Below are 16,903 nucleotides of genomic sequence, written 5' to 3'. Positions count from 1 at the left end.
TCGTGTAGGTCCGTCTGGCTGCTGAAATGGGCACGTGAGGGAACACGTAATTCAAGGGAGAATTCACGTCCCAGGCCCCATCGAGGTCGAGTTTGAGGGAGGAGGGAGGAGGGGTGGGGATACAGTCCATGCAGAAGGAATACAGTCAGCGTGTGAGAGGCCTTCTGTACTCCAGAGGTCGTAAGTGGTCTGGTCGGCAGAGCACAGGAGCTGGAAAAAGAATGGAGGCGGCAGGCTCTCTGCCTAATGGAATTTACCTCTTTCTCGCATTTTTGTGTTGGCAGGAATATCAGTAAGGATGTGAATAGATTAGACCTTTACCTGCTGGAATTAGTCAACACAGTGCTTTAAGAGTATGTAACTACTCCTGTGGTAGCTCTTCACTTTGGCTTTATGTCCCTATAGCAACTTTCAGGGGCTCAGTTGGTTAGAGCATCGTCCTGATACTCCAAGGTTGCGAGTTTGACCCTGGTGAGGGCACATGCAAGAACCAGGCAGTGAATCTGTGAATAAGTGCAATAGCCATCAGTGTTTCTCACTCACGTGTACACCCGTGCTCTCTCTCAAATCAATAAATAAAAATTCCTTAAAAATTACAATACTCAGCATCACGAGCACTTGTAAATATGAATACACTGCTGAGAAACGTATTATCCTTGTGCATCAAGCTGTAGTGTTTGTAATTCCCTTAGAACACCTTTGTGGCACTGGTTTGGGAGCGTCTTGTATTTCCGTAGCATATGCTGGAGCTTCATGAAACACTCGTGGAACTTGCTACGAAAACACCAATAATCTTGCTCCAATTTACTTCAGGAAGAAGAAAGATGACTTCTGCTTTGTATCCTCATTGAGCAGAAACCTTTTTCTCCTACTTAATGAAATGTACTTGTTTATGAAATGTTCCTTGCATGGGTATTTAAAAGCAGGTGCCTGCTAATATCCTTCATCAAAACGAGGAATTGAAAGCTGGGCCAGTCTCTCAGCACTTGCTTAGATTGAGAACATGCATTATGCATCCTGGCTTTTGTCCAAAAAGCTGTCCTCAAGAAGTTACATAAATTTTATTTCGTGGTAGTCCCCAGGGATGGAAGTCGTCCAGGCCACTCCATCGGGCCCCTCATAATATTTGTAATTTAATTCTGGGCACTTCAGTTTACAACAGGAGCAGAATTACACTGTGGTCGTGGTGCAGGTGTGTGGTCAAGCAGCTGATGTTAAAATTTTATCCGTTCTAAATATGCATTGCTCACTTACTATTATATTCACAATATATGACCTAGTGTTACATTTATATGTATAAATATGTATTGCACACTCACTGAATTAGCTTATGATTTCTTTTTTTGTGGCCTCATGGGAAATATATTCAGTTGTGTAGTTTTCAAAGGAAACATCCTGAAATTCCTTTTTTGTTAAAGCTCCTTTTTGTGGGTTTTTTTTTCAACATACAACTTTTGTTATTCCCAGAATATATACTGGAAACAGCATTAATTGGAAAGGTAAGATAACAATACCAGTTAATTCTGGAAAAATAATAGATGCCACATCAGATGTGCCCTGGTCGGTAAGGATGCATGGTTTATATTTGCATCCTTAATGTGAATAATAAATATGAATAGACTTATAAATAAATCTGAAGTTGTTATTTGCTTCTTTGAAGTCTGGATGGGTCCATCTAACCTTGGTACTCTGCCGGCTTTTATTTCTGTTGTATGTGGATGGGAAATCAGGAAATTCTATTGGGATTACATATTATGTGGTTGTGAACTATTGAAATGAGATAATGAAGGACATATCACACGTACTACTATATTTCAGAATGGCATTTTTATGCTGTCTGCTCTTAGTAAGCCTTTTCATGTATCTCCTTGATATATAAAATGACCAAGTAATAAAATCTCACTGGCTTCCCTAATCTGTACTTCCTTTAGCACTTACATCGCGAGGGACTGTACCCATGTCTGGTGGAAAGTGGTGGGGAGGGGCTGGTAGGCAGGGGAAGACCAAGGGAGCGCTAACGGAAGCAGGGCGCTGGGCCAGATGCTGTGCAGGTCACAGGGTGACTCCGGTTTATATGGTCTGCCCGGGAGTTTGGCATAAGGATATGACATGAATAAGCAAACTCACAAGAATTAGTGAACTCAGGACGGAAAGCGGTAAATCTCCAATGGCTAGTCGGTGCTGCAGGGGGCATCACCACCTACTGAGAGTTTAAGCTTTTAGGATTGGCGGGGAGAGGAAGACTTCAGAGAGGAAGGGGTGATTTGCCCCATGATTTGGAGACTGAAGCAGGAGGAAGCCTGTGGTGTGAGTGGCCCCTTTTAAAGGGACAGGGCTCGTGCAGTCCTGGATTTGGGTGTTTGGGAGGGGCGGGGAGGAACAAAAGGGCATCTCAGCTCATCCCCACTATCTCCACTCAGAATTAGTGGCATCGAGCATTTGGGGGAAATTAGGGGTTTCGTGCCGACTGCACACTCCCCAAGCTTTGCGCGCCCCGGATGTGTACCCACAGTCAGTGAGTACCAGGGGCTGCTGTTCCTTCTAGGTCATTGTTTCCTGTTCGGTGAGAATTCGTTTGGTTGGTGAAAACATGCCTAACGTGTCTGTCTTACCTATTTTGAGGTTAACGAACCCAGTTGTATTCTTGTGTTTTCTGTCAATGGCAGTCCATCTCAGCTGTGCCAAGTTCAATTCGGGGTCCTTGGTTTAAAAACAGATGCCAATTTTTATTTACCCACAGTAGATCTATCTCAGAGAAGGTCAGCCTTATCCATGTCACTTCCTTTTTCAGACAAACGGACACCTGCCTGCCAACGGAGATGTATATCAAGAAAGGCTGGCACGTTTAGAAAACGATAAGGAATCCCTCGTTCTTCAGGCAAGTGATTTTTCAATGCTGTTCTCGCTTCACGACATATTCCCAGAGACCATTTTAAATTGGGATGGCAAATTCAGGTGCTTGTGGGAGCCAGACTGCTAATAGACACAAGTGCAGTGGGCCGTCTGTGTATAATAGGGAGTGGTGGGGACTGTGGCAGAACAAGGGTGCGCATGCCCAATCTAGAGTGAGCAGCCCTTCATCAGCCTCAGCTCTGCAAGGGCCAGTCTGATGATAGGCACAGTGTCATCTGATCTGATTTTTTTAATACATAGCAGAAATTCTGATTTTATAATATGTACTCATAAATCTGAATAAGTACTTCTGAATCTGAATGTATATACTTAATGTTTCAGTTAAAAAATAATACCATGGGCCAAATAAAATCAAGTGAGTGATAGAGTCCTATTTGTAGGCTAAATTTGAGTTTCTTCTTTACAATGTTATTTTTTCTCTTGCTATGTATTTTTATATATGTGTTTTATTAAAGTGTAGTTGGCATACAATATTATATTAGTTTCAGGTGTACAAGGTCGTGGTTCAACACATTCCTTATGCAGTCAGTGATCACCACGATGTGTACTCTCTCACCATATAGTGTTGTTACAATATTGCTGACTGTATTCTCTGTGCTGTGCACTACATGTCCTCGATTTACTTCCTTTATAACTGGAAACTTATACCTCCTAATTTCCTTCATTGTTTCACCCACTCCCTTACCCTCCTGCCTTCTGGCAGCCGTCAGTCTGTTCTCTGTACCTGGGAGTCTGTTTCTGTTTTGTTTGTTTTGTTTTCACAGATGCCACATATAAGTGCGATCAAACGGTGCTTGCTTTCTCTGCCTGACTTATCTCACTCAGCATAGTGCCCTCTAGGTCCATCCACATTGTCTTAAAGGCTTGACAGATATTTTTGCTTTGCTATTTTGAGCCAAACAAAAGTATGTTCACCAGGCTGGCGATCGTGGGGAAACGCAGAGATCTGCAGTAAGCACTGAGGCTGAAGGGCCAACCCGGGGGCTTCTCATGGACCTTTGAGTTACACCCTGGCTTTGAACACGTTTGTAGATAACACGATCATGAACTATCTCACGGAATTTGAACTCTCTGGATTCTTTTCTTTATTCCTCATGAAGTATCAAACGTGAATTGTCCTTGATAACTTCTCTAAATGTTAACTCCATCTCCTGTCTTAATCTCTAATACCACTTCCTGCACCCACGATAAAAGGTAATTTGTGTACGTGCTTCCTCTCGCAGACGGTTGCAGTGGTTTTAACCTACAAAGCGTTGCACACCCCCGTCAGCCCTAACTTTCTTCAATACTGAGTCGGAGCCCTCAGATCAGCAAGCACCACATAAACGGGAGTGTGAAGGGCCGCTGTCTTCTCACTCTCGGATTGTTCCCCTCTCTGTCCACATGAGTCATGCTGGCATTCCAGCTGTTGTAGGTAGAGAAGAAAAGTTTGCAGTGGGACCCAAATTCTTCCTAATCCATTGTAGTGTTTTGCTCTAAATACAGGTGAGTGTGCTAACAGACCAGGTAGAGGCCCAGGGAGAGAAGATTCGAGATTTAGAGTTTTGTCTTGAAGAGCACAGGGAGAAGCTGAATGCCACGGAGGAAATGCTGCAGCAGGTACGTACGAAGCTGGTCCCCAGGTGGGTTTTTCCTGCCGATCCGTCTGAGATGCACCGTCTGAGATGCACCGTTTATACACCATGATTGCTCCAATGGAGCAGTAAATTCTGTGCTTCACTTAAACTGGCATATTTTAAGTACAAACCTAGAATAGCAGGGTCCCAAGTCACACACACACATGCTGGAAAGTGCTCATTAATTAAAATCTGAAATAAGATATTAATAAGATAACAGGTAATTTTCTTCTTTATGCTTTCGGATGATTTCCTGAGTTCCAACCAATGAGCATATTTATACGGCTAAGAAAAAAGAGAAATACCACATATGACCCTTACTGGGGAAAAACTTGCACACACACAGGGCTCACATGAGAGGAACTACAGCACAGTGGGTGGAGTGCACACTGGAAGGAGACCAGCAGGGTTTGAGTCCCAGTGCTGCCATTTCTGTGCTGGGTGACTTTGGGCGAATTCTTAACCTCCCTGTTCCTCAGCTTCCTAATCGTCAAATAAGGATCATTCATGAGCTATTCTTATGAGTTACTACCTCATAAGGTTGTTTTGAGGCTTGAGCCAGCAAATACATGTCAGAACAGTGCCTGGTACGTGGTAACACATCATCATCATCGTCATCATCGGTGCTATCATAAGGTATCAGACTTACGTATGTGGGTGTCTAGATAACACATCTCCCCAGAAGCAGACACGTGTTTAGTTCTGCTTAGTGAAGGTTAGCTAAGTTGTATCGGGTTGGCAGTTTTCATCACATCCTATATTTGATAGTTACGGGTTTGCACTCATTAGTGAGACACATCCATATGTGACTGTTTACCATAAAACAACTTTTGAATGTATCTCTTAAATTCTGACAGGAGCTTCTGAGTAGGACGTCCTTGGAAACTCAGAAGTTGGATCTGATGGCTGAGATATCGAACTTGAAGTTAAAACTGACGGCTGTAGAGAAGGACAGATTGGAATATGAAGACAGGTTCAGAGACACGGAGGTAAGGGGCACCCTTTCTCTTTATCTACATCTACATACGCATAAACATACACATACATGGGTGTGTATGTGTATATGTCACACACACACTCCTACAGCACGCTGAAGTTTTTTGGAGGTGTGAGGGGGAGGCAGTTAATCACTATGTGCCCTCATTCATCTGTGCTTCTTTTGAGGACTAATCTTTAATTACATTAGCTTTTTGTAACCACCGAATGCTAATGGCAGTTTTTATTTTGAGAATTTTGATATGAAATATTAACCCTTTCATTAGCCTTTAGAAATAGTTTTGATGTGAGAGCATTTGGAGCTTCTGTCTGTCTGTACATCTGTCCATCTGTATTGGTTTTCTTTATTGTGGAAATAATGGGTCTAAGTGCATGATTTTACTATTTAGTTGTTATCTAGGCATACTGATTATTTACTATATAATAAGTAGCTTTCTGCCCTGGCTGGTGTAGCTCAGTGGATTGAGCACAGGCCTGCGACCAGAGGATCGCGGTTTGATTCCTAGTCAGGGCACATGTGTGGGTTGTGGGCTGGTTCCCTGCAGACCAACCCCCAGCAGGGGATGCACGAAAGGCAACCATACATTGATGTTTCTCTCCCTCTCTCCTTCCCCTCTAAAGATAAATAAATAAATAAATATTTTTTAAAAAGTAGCTTTCTAAGTATGTATAGAGAGCAATGCTTTTGTTATAGAAACATAAAAATCACAGATGTTTAGAGGTCTTTTAACTTGGCCTTCTACTTCTGGTCTATTTCACACAAAAATCATTCCAATTAAATCATACTCAGTATTTCTTTTATGAAATTTAGGGTAGATTCTACAACTTGAAGTACCCATTTTTGTGGCCAAACGTACTTGTTTATTCCATTTTATTAATCCAGGTCTTCTAATGTGTTTATTTGCTTATAGTTTTGTTGTGGAGGACAGCATATGTATTTGAAGTTTATCTGAAAAAAGTATAAAAGGCTATAGAAATTCCTTCTGTACTATGGCCATTTCTTCTTCCTTCTCTTTTTGTTGACTGGGGTGTGGCGAGATGTCATGTTGGGTTAGCAGCTGGGCACCAAGAAGAGAGAGGAGTAGACTTTGTGTGTTTCTCCCTCGCCCTCCTGCATTTCAAACACGGATTTCATGGTGGCTACCCCCGTCAGGATACGAGGCACGTTACGTGTTTTGCCCACTGCTTGAAAGCCCTTCCTAGGTTAGAACTGAATGGGGTTTGTCCCTTTGCTGTTTTCAAAATTGCGATGTCAAAGATGTAACTTACAATGGAAAGTCTTGTGACAGGTATTACTTTCTCAGTAGCAAAAGGACACCCCTACTTGGTGCGTGTTTTCATCGTAAAGCCCTTTGTCAGTCACCTGTGTGATGAGCACATGTCTCATTTGTTGGAGACTGGGGCTCTTAGAACTTAAGACATTACCCAATTTCTTTAAAGTTTTTGCTTTTGTGCAGGCTTTGAAAATATTTTCTCTTGCTATCATTCATAACACAAGAGTGGAATTCAGTCAGCAGGTGGATGCCCTGGCATGGAGCTGACTCTGGCGCAGGGGAAGAGGTACACTGTTTGGATATCAGGAGGTGGCCTTCCACATTGTATACACAGAGTTTAGGAGTTGTCGCAACCTGCGTGGCTGTGGGTAATTTGGAGATGAAATGTTAACCAAACTTTGGGACTAAATTGAAGGAGATGTTTTATGATTTTTTTGTGAGACCCTAAAGAAGTATTTACATCTCTTGAGTTTGTCCTCATTTTTATGCATTTTTGCAGTGCCTCTGTGCTGCACGCATGCATTCTCAGTCATACGCACAGTGCTCTTGTCATCAACTTCCAGTGAACCCAGGCCCTGGTCATTTTCTAATAAATATTTAACACTGTCGGTAAAATGTGGAATGAGTATACCTGAAGATTATGGGACAGTTGATAAACTTTGTTATATACAAATGTAAGTAAAATAGTTTTCCCAATTAAAATTGAATTGAATGTGTTCATTTTCCTAATATTGTCCCCTTGGTAAAAATAAAATGTTCCCCTGGCTGTTTCATGAATCCGAAATTCTTTAACTTTGTTTTAGATTTTTAGATTATTTGAGATTAAGTTATAATAATATACTGGAGTGGGAAAGATGTATAGGTGCTTCCAAAGACTTGGGGGTAATTCTTGAAACCTTGGGGGATTGAGAGGCCTGCCTCAGGAACTGCTGACAAGATGGTTAGCATCATCCAACAGCGCCCCCTTCTGGTAAGAGCACAGATGTCAGAAATGGAGTCCACCCTTTGTCTAGAAGCAAAATGGGAAAGGTAACGCGGATTTTCTTCCTAAAAAGTGCTGAACTGCTGGCAAAAAATTAGTTGGAAATAATTTGTATTCCACTATTTAAAGTTTTATGTGAAGGAGCTGGTTTTGGATTTTCCAGCTTGCGTTACCATGAGAAGATATAGTGTATTTTAGGTTGGAGATTTACATTCATATATACAATGTTGCCACAAAGGATAATTGGGTAGTTTATTTTTAATAGAAAAAATGATCTCAATTTACAATTCTGTTTTCTTCAATTGTTTCTTCTCCTTTGAAAATTGCTACAAAACTTCCAAAGGAAGTGGTGAAATGCAACAATACCTAACAGGAATTCAAAGCTGTTTCTTAACAATGGAAAATGGGAAAATATATGTTAAAAAGACTAGATTGATGAGGGAATATCACCCAGAACTCATATTATGCAAGGATGATTAATAAATGAGAGATAATAAATGGAAGAAACTGACTACTCTCTTGAACTTATCTATAAGAAATTACAACTAAAATGTTATTAAATGATGTCAAACAGTTCCTTGACTTCATTCATAAAAGGAGAAAATACACACCCTCTTATTGAAACATTGTATCAATTGTATTAATCAGTAATTATATAATAATTATAGATAATACTTTTAATACAAGAAGTGCTGTAAAACAATAACAATTTTAAAGGCTGTGAGTTTTCTGGAATGTGTTTTTCATTGTAGCATTCCTTTCCCAGTCTTCCTGAAGTTGTGCTTGCAAATTTAGAATAACTTCATGTTGACAAAGCTTTATTTCTTATAGCATTGTTCTGTTTTTCAGTGACACTTTTGTATAATTCTGTTCTATCGTCCACAAATCTGTGGCTCAGGAATGAGTGTCTTGTAAGAGAGGTGAACAGAAGCACATTAACCATTGCCAGGGCCTGCTGGCTCACAGTAAGAAAAAAAAAATCATCTTCACAGAGTATTTGGGCCCTTCTTTGGCAAAGTTGGTATTTAGTGCTCTCATTTAACTTTCTTTCTCTTTGGGCTCTGAACAAAAAAAAAATACATCGTTATTTCTCACAATATTTAGACAATTTTACAAGCAAATCAGATTTTTTAAAAGGTGGCAGTAGAAACAGTGTCTGTTTGTATTATGAAAACATCAAGATTGCTCTTTTATTTTCCAAATATAAAATTATATTATAAAACTAAATATATTTTCAAATGACAGGGCCCTTATCCATCCTTAGGTTGAGAATTATTGGTTTCAAGGATTTAAATTTCATTTTATTCTCCCAGATTGGATTGATGAGCAGTCCAATCTGTGTATTATAGACAAGTGAAGAAATGATAAAAATATTTTGTATACATCTACTGTATCACCAAAAACACCCTAAAGCTAGTTATTTTACTAAAGACAGTTTCTCTGCTTTACCTTAAAAGAAAGAGTTTATATAGTGAATTTTAGTCTAGAAATATATGATCAATGATAGTAAGTGAATAGCTACTTTTCTTAATCAAAATTAGCCACCTTTTATTTTAATAATTTTATTATTTTGGACAGAGGCATTAGGAATTTAAGGTAGTGTTTTAAATGGAAAGATAGTTCTCCTGGCTGGTGTAGCTCAGTGGATTGAGCGAGGGCTGTGAACCAAAGTGTCACCTGGTTGTGGAACATGCCCGAGTTGAGGACCAGGTCCCCAGTGGGGGGTGTGTGAGAGGCAACCACACATTGATGTTTCCCTCTATTTCTCCCTCTCTAAAAATAAGTAAATAAAATGTAAAAAATAAATAAATAAATGGAAAGGTAGTTCTGAAGGAGAAACATCTGTATATATTGGTCTGATTTAACTTACACAGGTTTAACCAGGATTTAAGATCATTGACTTGATTTTCCAAGCTGCTATTTCTGTATTTCCTAGTGTATTTCCTTGTTTCTTTTTGGACAGGGGCTCGTCCAGGAGATCAATGATTTGAGGTTAAAAGTCAGTGAAATGGACAGTGAAAGACTTCAGTATGAAAAAAAGCTGAAATCAACCAAAGTGAGTTTCCTCAGTGACAAAAATTTTTAAGCAAATGGCTCCACTACTTACCTGTGATCAGTAACATAAGTGCAATGTGTTTTCCACGTAGTATATGATAAAGAAGGCATTTTACAAGTGAGTGAAATGCTTCTCTGAGCTGGAAACCTTCTTGATTTAAGCACTATTCTGAATAGAAACCAGGGTTTAACTAATCTGATAGAGCATAATCTGTCATTTCTTTTAATTACCTAACCTCCTTTATAAACTGATACTGTTTTCTTGGTTATTTAGCTTATCTTTTTCTATCTGTAGTTGCCTTTCCCTCCTCTGTCTCTCTACCAGTCTTTAATGGCCAAACTCTCTAGCATGAAAATCAAGGTGGGTCAGATGCAGTATGAAAAGCAGCGGATGGAGCAAAAGTGGGAATCACTGAAGGTGCAGTAGACGTCGGGGAACGGGGGTCCGTGGCTTGTTGCTTTCTGGCTTGTGTTGCTTTGCTGTGATGGTGTTTTCGGCAGTGTGTGTGCTCATTTTGTCTGTGTCACCTGTTTTTTTAAAATGTTGCAAACTGATTCGCGGGACAACCTGATCCTTAATTGTTTTTCAGAAACATATGAAATAATTAGTGAAAAATAATAAACAGGTAAATGAAAGTATTTGTTTATATAAATTAAGCCTCACTCTCTTAGACTGTCCGAGACCCAGGTTTGGTAATGTAATCACGAAAGTTCACCTGTGAAAGAATTGTTTCGTACTGATAGGAGACCCCACTTCCTTCCTTTGGGATTTTCTTGAAGGTGAACGTATTCCGCGGTTAACTGTAGCAGTGGATGCAAATGACTGCTTAGAATAAGCACAGTAAGAACAGGGTAGCATCTTGCCAGTGCCGCTGAAACCTCCTTGTGCTTGGTATTTTCTCCTCCTATAAATTACAAGTTAAAACTTTCTAGTTTCATTAAAGAGCTACATCTTCTCATCATACTAAATGTAATATCTTTACAGGATGAAAGTAAAATAGAATTATTAAAAATAAAGAAGCATTCATAAGCATCACGTAGAATTATTTTCTCTGTTAAATATAGCCAGCAAAACTTGAATTTGCTAAAGCTCTCTACCCAAATGGAGCTGAAAGTGAAAACATTAGTAAAGAGATAGAACATTAGATGCATGATCTATAATAGTTCTGTAGTTTTTTTTAAAGACTTAAAATCTATTTTTCTGTTGTAGAAAATTCTATTCTGTTTTCTTAGTAATAAGGATAAATTATGTAGTCAGAAGATTTGATTAAAGTTGTACATCACCTGCTACCTTACCCACTAATGAAACCTTACCTTGTCCAGCAACCTTAAAAGGCTGAATGAATGTCAAGCAAGTCTTAATATGTATTTCCCAATTTGCATTTTATTTTGTTTTTGTGACATTGAACATCTCATATGATTATCTTTTTTGATTAACTTGGTCAGATTTTTAATTTAAAATAACATAAACCTGAGGGCTGCTTTCGTCCTACTTACACTTTAAAAGATTTCTTTTTTAATTTGGTCACAAAAGAACTTGGAATAATTACACCATAAGTATTATCAATTGGATTTTAATAATTGTCTTGCTTCTTGTTTATCATTGCCACTGTCTGATTTCTGAAGTTTGCGTCTAAATTCTTGTAGTTTTTGTTTTATTCACAAAACCTAATTGTTGATTTAAGAGCATACTCTTTGATACTCTCTTTTATGCATAGTCAGCTCTTCTTAAATGAATTTATCATTTGTAGGATGAACTGGCATCTTTAAAAGAACAACTGGAAGAGAAAGAATCAGAAGTGAAAAGGCTACAAGAGAAATTGTTTTGCAAGATGAAAGGAGAAGGGATCGAAATTTTTGATCGAGGTAGGCATATAGAGTCAACACTGGTTATCTTATTTTGTTAAAATCCTCCAAGGTCTACAAAAGAGACTGATGTTAGTTGATGTGCAATGTTAGCACCTAAGTCAAGAGAGCAGGAGGCATCTAGGCCCAGGACCACACAGCGTCCTTCGAGACTCTTCCCTGAGCTTGGGGGTCTGTAAACGTCTTCGTCGGCCGCCAGAGAAGGGCAGCTCCGAGCTCGAGAGTTATTTTAGATTGCTAACGGGAAATTATCACCATGAGGCAGCTCTTGTCCAAGCTGTAATATAAGAGAGTGTTAAAAAGAATTTAGAGGAACCATTACTATGTACCAAGATTATTTTTCTCTAAGCTGAACTTGAGACAACTTGAAGAGATTTAGAAACCTTGTCTGCCCTATTGAGAGAAGAAAGGCTCTGTATCTTTGGGAAAATTAATGAAAATTCTAACCATGCAGTGAGCCCTTCACCTTCTAGAATGCAAAATTAGGCTAAATCTGCTTTTGGAAAAGTGCATGAGTATATCCAAAAATTGTTTTTATAATTAAGGAGGTTTGTTCTTGGTTTATGCGGACTATGATTTTTGATAATATAGCTTGTATTGATAGGAAATAACATGAATGAAGGGTGTCTTTCCAAATTATATTTGGAAATGCAAATGCATGTAACATCTGAGAACACGAGGTCAGATTTATCCTTTCTTTGTTATTACAAATGATACTGTGGCAGAAGCAGCTTCCAATGCATTTCAAACAGAACAAATTTCACTTAATGTAGCTTTGGTGCATTTTTATTGGTCATGTGAACATTGGTATCATTATTGACTATTCAGTGAGGGGTTAGATTACCTCTAGTCTTTCTGGAATACCCTGGCTTGATATACCTGCAGATATCATAATTCTCTGTCCATCAGAAAACTTAAATCATCAAACATGGAGAAAAAGGGTTTTCTTCCCCTTCCATAATTTAGCATAGGTAGAATTATATGTTCTTAAAGGACATTCACAAACAGGTCATGATTTTAGGATGTGAAGGAAAAAATGGAGTCATAGGACTTGGAGACTAGAGGGTACCTTAGAGCAGTGCCCCCTCCACCGAAGTCCGATCCAGGGACTGGTTCCCGTCTGTGAATGGCCTGTTACCAGTGCACAGTCAGATCAACATGGGGACTGAGAGCCAGTGCCTACGGACTTCACAGCAGGCTGATGCCGACATAACGTCTGACTGCAGGATCAGCAGGCTCATCTCACCGAGCACAAGCTATGCCATTTCAGTGTCATTGAACTTGAGTGGTGAGTTGAAGGTGACAGAGCAGTGCATTAGTCACATCCAAGATGACCAGATGTCGAAGTGTCATGGAAATAAAGCCAACCAATGCCACGTTAACTGGCCGTTCATCACCTGCTGTGTAAGGAGCACTTGTACTCCTTAGGCCTAATTTTAATGTGAGGAAATCAAGGGTCAGAAAGATGAAATAAATAGCAGAGGTGGTAACTCACATTCCGCTCTTCTGGTCTGATAACCGTAGGTGCTCCTTTCAACCTCACAGAGAGCATGTTACATAGTAACACCAGTCCTGGAGTCCCACAACAGATTACAGTCTCTTTATTTTAGGTAAAAGGAGACATAATAGTATTGCTTTTAAAATATGACTTATTGTTGTAATGTACACTAACTTCCAATTCAATGGGTTTTCCTGCACAGATGAAAATTTTAAAAAGAAGCTCAAAGACAAAAGTAAGGTTTTTGGTGTATTTCCATCAGCCTTTACTTTCACCAAAAGTAATACTTAGACTGTTCTTTGCATGTGTTTTTAAAACATTTCTCTCACCACAAATGTAAAGTTGCTTCATTGATAAGCTCTCCATTTCTTCAGAGGGTACAGAATAGAGGGCGAACCAACAAAAACTGGGAGTGAAAGATCCTTTTGCAGATTTTATCTGACTCGGCCTTTTTACCCCAGGGCATGCAGCAGGGCACCAGGAATGGTGGAGGTGAGAAGGCATTTTCTCTGAGGCCCAGGAGACACAGGGTCAGAGAGGAAAATGACATTTATACTTTTATGAAAACCTGCTGTTTTTGAGGTTTACCATAGTTGAAAGGTCGTTTTGAACTTTGCTTTTACTTTTCAATGTTTTGCAGCCCACATTTTCACTGAGATCTACTTTAAGAGTTTTTTTTTTTTTTTTAAACATACCCGCTTGGTGTTACAAAAGAGATTGCAATTACTTAATTGTGTTGAATAAATCCAGGCTGTTTCATGGAGCCTGGGTTATTTAAGGCAGCATAAAAATAAACCCTCAGAGGGTTCTCTCCTGCACACATTGAATTCTTAAGTCAAGAGAATTTACCTAAAAATTATTTTTAAAAAGGAAAGAAAAGAAAAGCAGTTCCTATGAAATATACCTTAATTGCAAATGGTTGTATCAGCCCTGAGTGATGGATGCATCACCATTTAAAAATTTGTCTTTAATAGTTTTTTTCTCAAAAGGAGGAAATTTTAGCTGAATGTTTTTCTGTGTTTTCAAATTTTTTAATTTGTGATTTCTTTCTAGGCTGGCTTTTTATCTTTAGAATATTTGCTTTTTATTATTAAAGTAACATGCTTTTGTATTTGAGCATTGAATTTTAAGGAAAATCACATTCATCTTACTCTGGCCTTTAGGTTTTAAAATAGCATTTGGAAATGAGGTTTATAGATGAAGCAACACACTTAACGCCCCCACCGTACAGAACCTACAACCAGCTCCTTAGCATGACCGCTCACGTAAACACCTCATTCCGTCAGGCTCTCACCGTTGGCGCCTCCATCTTGGTTGCAACTGAACATCATTTTGTCTGCTTTTGTCGTTACCTGCCCTTTGTCCATTGCTTTTACCATTGCTGCTCTATTGGTTTCTTGTTTGAAAACTCTGTGTTTTTATTGTTGTAAAACTGAGATTTCATCTTAATTGTTCTCATGAAGGTTTTGTTGTTGCTTTGAGAGAGGGCAGTGAGCTCTCACTGAGAACCTTCACCGTCCTTTTGGATGGTGACTACCCAAGTCAGATAGAAGGTGTTCATTTTTCAGATTTTCCGTAAAAGAGAGTGTGGATGGTACATTTTAAAAACAAACAAGTCATCTCTTCGCCTTAAAATGTTTCAATTGAAAGAGTCAGTAGCTTCTTGTTACCGTCGCACATGTCACCTGACCTGATTTCTGATTTGTTTGATGTTGTGATATTTTCAGATATTGAAGTACAAAAAATGAAAAAGGCTGTGGAGTCTTTGATGGCAGCAAATGAAGAAAAGGTATCTATATGTAATTTAAATATTTATTTGCATGTGTTATAGCATTTGGGTCATTCCATGCACTTTCTTGAGATACCTACTGCAGTTTGGAAGAACACACCATATACACTGCATACATTCAAGGGCAGGTGTTCTCCCTTCCTGCCCAGTGCGCCCCTGTCAGTGGTCACAGGCGGCGGTGTGACTGCATGCAGGGACGGACACCTGCAGCACTGGCGCTGCTGACGATTCTCTCTCCTTCCCCCATGAATTCAGAAAATGTTTGAGCTCTGAATCAGTTCTTGATATCTAGGTGACAAATGAGAGGAAGGATACAATGCACAGTCCATCCTTTCGGTGGTCACTGGAAACTCTGGGCTGCTGTGTGAACCCTGGAGGGGGCAGCCCAGGGCAGCTTTCCGCTTCATGGCCACGTCTTCTCTGCAGATGGTATTATAGGGTTGGCCAAAAAGTCCATTCACTTTTTTTCTGTAAAGTGAAAGACACATTTTTCATTTTCACCAGTAACTTGATTGATTTGGGTATTTTGAGTCTGTCGGCTATCTCCCATATAGCATAACATTGATCATTCCCAATTAATGTCTCAATTTGATCGCTACCAACTTCAGCTGGTGTACCTAACTGTGGAGCATCATCCAGTGAGAAATCTCCAGCACGAAACTTCGCAAACCGCTTTGGCATGTTCAGTCAGTCACAGCACCTTCTCATTACCTTGCACACATCTTTTTTTGGCATTTCAGTTGCATTTTTACCTTTCTTGAAATAATAAAGCATAATATGGCAAAAATATTGCTTACTTTCTTCCATCTTCAACATTAAAATGGTACATAAAATTTCACCAGTTTTGATAAGTTTTTTTCAAATGCACGCTGCAATGACAGTTGCCATGATACAGTCTGACAAAATTGTTTCAAATGAAGTTAAAGACAACTGAGTGCTACTAGAGCCATCTTATGGGAAAAAACAAATGAACTTTCTGGCCAACCCAGAATTTCTTCTGTACTCCTGATCTCTTTCACATCTGGGATAGTTTGTCTCTGCTCTCCTGAGTGGTGAGACCCCAGAAAAAGAGGCGTCATGAAATCAGTGTATATTTCATTTTAGCTCCAGGCTTCATTTTAGCTCTGATGGCCCAGCGTCGCATGTCCAGGAGTTTGTTTCCCCTGGTGGTTTCTCCTCCCTTCATCCTGCTGACGGCAGGGCCCGCCTGAGGAAATGTGATTTTTTGCGGCTTTCCTGACCTGCAGTCCCGCGGATACCAGCCCTTGGGTCCAGCTCCTGTCATCAGAACTGCTGTCCCCTCATGTCCCTAAGTGAATAGAACAAGGGACATTTTCCCGAAAAAAAGAGTGATTTCAAGGAAGTAAAAATCAAGTTTGTCTTGATCTTTTTCTCCCATCATAAGTTATTTTTTCTAATTCTTGCCTACTCTGTTTTACTTGTTGATTTATTTTTGCCTTTCATTTTTTAAATTTGTTCTCTATTGGAAAGAAACTCATTGTCATACACACACACACACACACACACACACATTTCTTGCTGATCTTTCCTAATATTGAGTGAAAATAAAAGTCATTAGCAAGCTACCCACATAACTTTTATTTGAAAAAAATCACTGACATTCATTTTGTTTTGATTTCTCTCCCTCAAAAAGCAACATAACGAACATGACTCCCGATGTCGAGTGAGGACTCACTAGGTGCTCAAGCAGCTGTAGGTTCCCCAGGAGTGACACCGTATTTCGGTGGTTTCCTAAGGCTCAAAGGGAGGCAAATTTGAGCGAATTCCGAGGAATAGCGAGAGTTGGTCATCAGGAAAATGGAGGCTTCTAGGCAAAGGATCCGTGTGTGAAAATGTGTTTCCAAATCAAGGCTTGAAACAGCCCAGTGCATACTGGGAAAGTTCAGGAACATG

At 39.6% G+C, this 16,903-nt stretch overlaps 1 protein-coding gene across 4 annotated transcripts in view; it reads left to right on the top strand.

The window, feature by feature from the left end:
* Positions 1-16,903, top strand: part of PPFIBP1 (PPFIB scaffold protein 1) — a 53,821-nt gene that overhangs the window by 8,231 nt on the left and 28,687 nt on the right. For 2 of the 4 annotated variants that reach the window (XM_037033773.1, XM_037033771.1), the window contains exons 3-9: positions 2,792-2,878; positions 4,399-4,512; positions 5,387-5,518; positions 9,745-9,837; positions 11,588-11,702; positions 13,403-13,435; positions 14,928-14,989. In XM_037033773.1, coding sequence (XP_036889668.1) covers positions 2,792-2,878; positions 4,399-4,512; positions 5,387-5,518; positions 9,745-9,837; positions 11,588-11,702; positions 13,403-13,435; positions 14,928-14,989 — 636 coding nt within the window. The remainder of the gene's footprint in view (positions 1-2,791; positions 2,879-4,398; positions 4,513-5,386; positions 5,519-9,744; positions 9,838-11,587; positions 11,703-13,402; positions 13,436-14,927; positions 14,990-16,903) is intronic. The other 2 variants (XM_037033774.1, XM_037033772.1) reach the window with 1 other exon arrangement.

Source organism: Sturnira hondurensis, unplaced genomic scaffold, assembly GCF_014824575.4.
Source record: "Sturnira hondurensis isolate 20B ecotype Veracruz unplaced genomic scaffold, ASM1482457v3 Scaffold0021795, whole genome shotgun sequence".
Taxonomy (NCBI): Eukaryota; Metazoa; Chordata; class Mammalia; order Chiroptera; family Phyllostomidae; genus Sturnira; species Sturnira hondurensis.
This window is presented reverse-complemented; position numbering and strand designations above follow the sequence as displayed.